This window comes from Toxorhynchites rutilus, chromosome 3 (assembly GCF_029784135.1).
Source record: "Toxorhynchites rutilus septentrionalis strain SRP chromosome 3, ASM2978413v1, whole genome shotgun sequence".
Classification (NCBI taxonomy): Eukaryota; Metazoa; Arthropoda; class Insecta; order Diptera; family Culicidae; genus Toxorhynchites; species Toxorhynchites rutilus.
The window spans coordinates 3225966-3231458 of NC_073746.1; the positions used below are offsets into that span (position 1 = coordinate 3225966).

At 44.4% G+C, this 5493-nt stretch overlaps 1 protein-coding gene across 1 annotated transcript; it reads left to right on the forward strand.

Annotated features, from left to right (window-relative positions):
* Positions 1–573: 573 nt before the first annotated feature.
* On the forward strand, positions 574–4792 carry LOC129779607 (uncharacterized). The gene is made up of 2 exons (XM_055787182.1): positions 574–3606; positions 3683–4792. Exons 1-2 carry the CDS (start codon positions 574–576, stop codon positions 4790–4792), a joined length of 4143 nt encoding a protein of 1380 aa, XP_055643157.1.
* Positions 4793–5493: the final 701 nt, after the last annotated feature.

A 5493-nucleotide genomic window follows, 5' to 3' on the forward strand; every position in this document is an offset into this window, starting at 1 on the left:
ACGCGTAATCCGTTCACGCGCGCGAACTACAGCGGAGTTGCAGGAATATCGCCTGTCTCACCAACTCATCCTGAAGAGCATAATCGTAGAAGACCTTCAGCAGAGCAGCTGGCAGCTAGGCATGTAATGCCCCGCGATTTACCGGACTTCTCGGGTGATCCTGAAGAGTGGCCAATTTTTTACAGCAGTTTTTGTAATTCTTCTGCGGCTTGTGGATTCAGCAACGTGGAGAATTTGGCGCGTTTTCAAAGATGCTTGAGAGGCAATGCTCTTAAGTCAGTACGATTCTATTTACTCTCTCCCGATTCGGTTCCAGTGGTAATTGAAACGTTAAGAACTTTGTTCGGTCGCCCGGAGGTTATCATCAATGAGTTGATTCGAAATGTCCACGAAACTCCAGCTCCAAAACCCGAAAAGCTGGAAACATTGATTGAATTTGGTATGACGGTTAGAAATCTAACACAGCACCTTGTCGCAGCAGGATAACAAGCACATCTGTCGAACCCTGCGCTCCTCCAAGAGCTAGTTGAGAAGTTGCCTGCCAACATTAAACTTCAATGGGCTCAACATATCATGTACCAGCAAGAAGCGAATTTGCAAATGTTCAGCAATTTTATGGCAATGGTGGTCGAATCGGTCAGCAAGGTGGTCATCTATACGAGTGCCCAACATTCCAAAAACGACAAAGAAAAACATAAAGGATTCGTTTATACTCACTCCGAGAATCAAGTCGCAGTAGGACCAAAGAAAGAGAAGGAAGGCAATGAAAAACTCTGCTCATACTGCAGAAAAGGTGGTCATCGTTTGAAGAACTGCATGAAATTCCAACAGTTATCAGTAGACGATCGATGGAAAAGTGTTCAATCGCTAAAGGTATGCCGAAGCTGTCTTAACCCACACGGTCGTCGAACGTGTAGAAATTCCAGTCAATGTGGAATCGATGGATGTCAATATCGCCATCACCAGTTGCTGCATGGGAGATCTGATCTGATAGTTCGGAATACTGCAATCGCATCCGCTGAGAGTCACGTCCATCATTGCGGACAGTCCATACTTTTTCGAATAATTCCCGTTATACTACACGGAAAGTCAAAATCTATCACCGTGTTCGCCCTTTTGGATGAAGGGTCCTCTGCAACCCTCATAGAAAGCAGCTTGGCCGAAGAACTCGGTGTTACAGGACCAACCGTCCCCCTGTGTCTCAAGTGGACCAGTAACATGACGAGAACCGAAGAGGAATCGCAGGTCATATCGCTCGAAGTCTCTGAAACTAATCGGAGAAAACGGTTCAAATTGGTGAATGTGCGTACAGTAGGAGCTTTAAACCTTCCATCACAAACTCTACGTTTTGCGGATCTTCAACTGAATCATCCTCATCTCAAAGGATTGCCGGTGAAAAGTTACGAAGATGTCACACCGAAACTTCTGGTGGGTCTAAGGAACCTACAGTTGCCCGTGCCTCAAAAAATCAAAGAAGGAAACAGCGGAATCGTAGCTGCTAAAACTCGCTTAGGATGGTGCGTATACGGAACCATGGATCAAGGTCAATTATCCGACGAGTATACCTATCATGTATGCGAATGCCAGGCAGAAGAAAAATTAGATCGTATGATGAAGAATTATTTTGAGGCCGAAGATTGTGGGGTGAAACATCCGGACGATCTGGAATCCGAAGAAGAAAAAAGAGCACGCAGAATTATGGAGAAAACCACTTCAAGAGTAGGTGACTGTTTCGAGACAGGACTTATTTGGAGAACCGACAACGTAGAATTTCCCGACAGCTATTCCATGGCCCTCAGACGATTGCAGTGTTTGGAAAAGCGAATGGAGCGAGATCCACTTTTAAAAGAGAACATCCATCGTCAAGTGATGGAGTACCAGGAGAAAGGATATGCGCATCGAGCAAAAGAAAACGAGCTGACTGAGGCTGATCCTAGACGAATTTGGTACCTTCCGCTAGGTGCCGTCTGCAACCCAAATAAACCGGGAAAAGTTAGATTGATTTGGGATGCGGCTGCGAAAGTCGACGGAATATCGTTGAATTCCCTCCTTCTTCCGGGACCGGATCATCTTGTTCCGCTTACATCCGTCCTATTCCATTATCGTCAATTTCCAGTAGCAATCAGTGGAGACATCAAAGAGATGTTCCACCAGGTAAAAGTAACTCAACGCGATCAGCCATCGCAAAGCTTCCTGTTTCGCAGCAATCCAAAGGACACTCCCAGCGTTTTTATGATGAACGTATTGACCTTCGGAGCCACCAGTACGCCTTCATCTGCACAGTTCGTCAAGAACAGAAACGCGCAAGAATTTTCCGAGCAATTTCCAAGGGCATCTGAAGCAATTTGTAAATACCATTATGTCGACGATTATCTCGACAGCTTCGAAACAGTCAATGATGCGATGTTGGTAGCACGTCAGGTAAAATGGATTCACTCAAAAGGTGGCTTCGAGATGCGTAATTGGTCGTCGAATCAGCAAGCTGTGCTAGAGTACCTGGGAGAACCAAAAAAGGAAACAATTAAAGATTTGTTGTTGAAAGAATCCGAGCGCGTTCTAGGAATGATGTGGTACACCGAAGCTGATGTTCTGTTCTTTTCAACATCATTCAGAGAGGAAATCGAACTAGTAATCAGGTCGGGCAAGAGTCCTACTAAACGGCAAGTTTTGAAGTGTGTCATGAGTCTTTTTGACCCACTAGGACTGCTGGCATGTAACCTAGTGCATGGGAAAATCATGATGCAAGATATTTGGAGGAGTGGGATCCAGTGGGACGAGTGCATCAACAACGAAATCTACGAAACTTGGAAGAGGTGGATAAAGTTACTGGAACATGTTAATCGAGTTCGTCTCCCAAGGTGTTACTTTGAAAATGCGAATGCCAATTTGTACAATTCTTTGGAAGCACACGTATTCGTCGATGCAAGCGAGGCGGCATTTTCCGCAGTAGTATATTTCCGAGTAGTCTACTCAGACGAGACGATCAAATGTGCCCTGGTGTCCGCGAAAACGAAGGTTGCCCCATTGAAATACGTCTCCATTCCACGATTGGAACTAATGGCAGCGGTCTTAGGAGTACGTCTACTCTCATTCGTACGTGAAAGCCACACAATTCAACTGCGTCGTTGCATCTACTGGACAGACTCTGAAGTCACCTTAGCATGGATCCGAGCTGAACATCGCAGATACCGACCATTCATAGCTTGTCGTGTAGGAGAAATTCTATCAGCAACGAATGTTAAGGACTGGCGGTACGTTCCGAGTAAGATGAATGTTGCAGATGATGCCACAAAGTGGGGAGAAGGACCTTGCCTCGAAGAATCAGGCCGTTGGTTTAGTGGTCCTCCTTTTCTATGGAAGCCCGAAGAAAAATGGCCGAAACAGAAAAAGTGCATCGAAAGCACCGACGAGGAACTTCGAGCATGTTACATGCATCATGAGGTTCAAAATCTGCAAAATCCAATTACCCTCGCACGCTTTTCAAAGTGGACCCGACTTCTGAGGACAACTGCTTACGTAATCCGTTTTGTAGACCGCTTGAAGCGACAGGAATCCGGAAGACAGAATGGTACAAACTTGACGCAAGAAGAGCTACACGCAGCGGAAGTGCTACTTTGGAAACTCTCAAAACGGAAACGCTCAATCGGAAGCATATCGTGATGAAGTGGTAATTTTCGCAAAGAACAAGACGTTGCCAGAGGTCGAACGTTTGGAGCTGGATAAATCAAGTTCACTGTGGAGATTAACACCAGTGATGGATGAGCAAGGAGTTTTACGACTTGATGGTCGAATAACCAAAGCAAAAAATGTATATGAAGATGTAAAGTTTCCCGTTATATTACCAAGAAACCACCGAATCACTGCTCTCATCACAGAAAGTTACCATCAGAAGTTTCTACACGGCAATTCCGAAACAATCATTAACGAAATGCGTCAACGGTTCTACATAGCCCAGCTGCGAACTGTTGCTCGAAAAGTAACCGAACGATGTCAATGGTGCAAGGTATTCAAAGCAAAACCAGCAGTGCCTAGAATGGGTCCCCTCCCAGTTGCATGTCTGTCGCCGAATATTCGCCCGTTCACTTATATAGGTGTCGATTATGTTGGTCCTATCCAGATAAAGGTGGGTAGATCGTCAGTGAAACGTTGGATCTGTTTGATTACGTGTCTCACGGTACGAGCAGTGCACCTAGAAGTCGCCTATGATCTGTCGACTAAGTCTTGTATCGCCTGTTTACGTCGCTTCGTATGCCGAAGAGGGGCACCACTCGAAATTTACTCCGACAATGGTCGGAATTTCTCCGGAGCAGATCGGGTATTGCGAGATCAAATCCAGCAAATTGAACAGCACTTAGCATCAACTTTCACCAATACGGAAACGAAGTGGTTGTTCATACCGCCTTCCGCGCCACATATGGGAGGATCGTGGGAGCGTATGGTACGCTCAATAAAGAAAACCATGGCAAGCCTACCACAGAATCCAAAGCTTGATGACGATGGATTGCAAACGCTAATAGTTGAAGCTGAAGCGATTGTCAACACTCGACCACTTACATATCTACCGCTAGATTCTGCAGAGCAAGAAGCGCTCACTCCGAACCACTTCATCCTAGGAAGCTCAACCGGGGTCAAACAACCCGTGGTGAAGATTACGACAGAAACGATACGGACTTCTTGGGATTTGATCCAACAACGTATCGATTATTTTTGGAAGCGATGGGTTTTGGAATACCTACCTACTCTAACGAGACGTACCAAGTGGTTTAATGAGACGAAACCGATTCAATGTTGAGATCTAGTAATAGTCATTGATGAAACCAGAAGGAATGGATGGATACGAGGACGCGTCCTGCAGGTGATAACTGGTAGTGATAAAAGAGTTAGGCAAGCACTGGTTCAAACACAAGGTGGATTATTTCGACGGCCAGTTTCCAAACTGGCTGTATTGGACGTTGCTAAATGTAGTGAGCCTGAGGGTTCCATTCAGCCTCACGAGGAGGGGAATGTTGCCACGATCGCAGTAAACCTGCCGATGTAGTCATAACGACGGTTACTGTGAAAAATAACAGTTTGAACAAAACGTTTAGCAGCATACACGCGATTGAAGATCACGGAAAAATTATTACATTAAATGTGTGAAAAACAAAAACGAATTTAATTGAATTTAAAAGATTATCAGACAATTATGTGATAGAGACAGAAGTTAGGAACGATTCGAAGGCTTTGAAGGAATTAAACATCCAGGTTTTTAAATAGCGCACTTTTATGTAATATGCAGATATTTCCATATGATTCCAAACTATAAGCAAATTTAAATTTCAGCTTGAAGCTATACAACAATTATACTACGAATTAACAAATAAACTGTATTGCTATCAGGAATGGTGTGAACCCGATTGTTTTTAATAACACAAGTGTTAGCCAAAGTGGCATTCAAATGTCAAAGTGTTTCCAAAATCAGAAGAAAAAATCTACTAAATATTTGACCTAAAA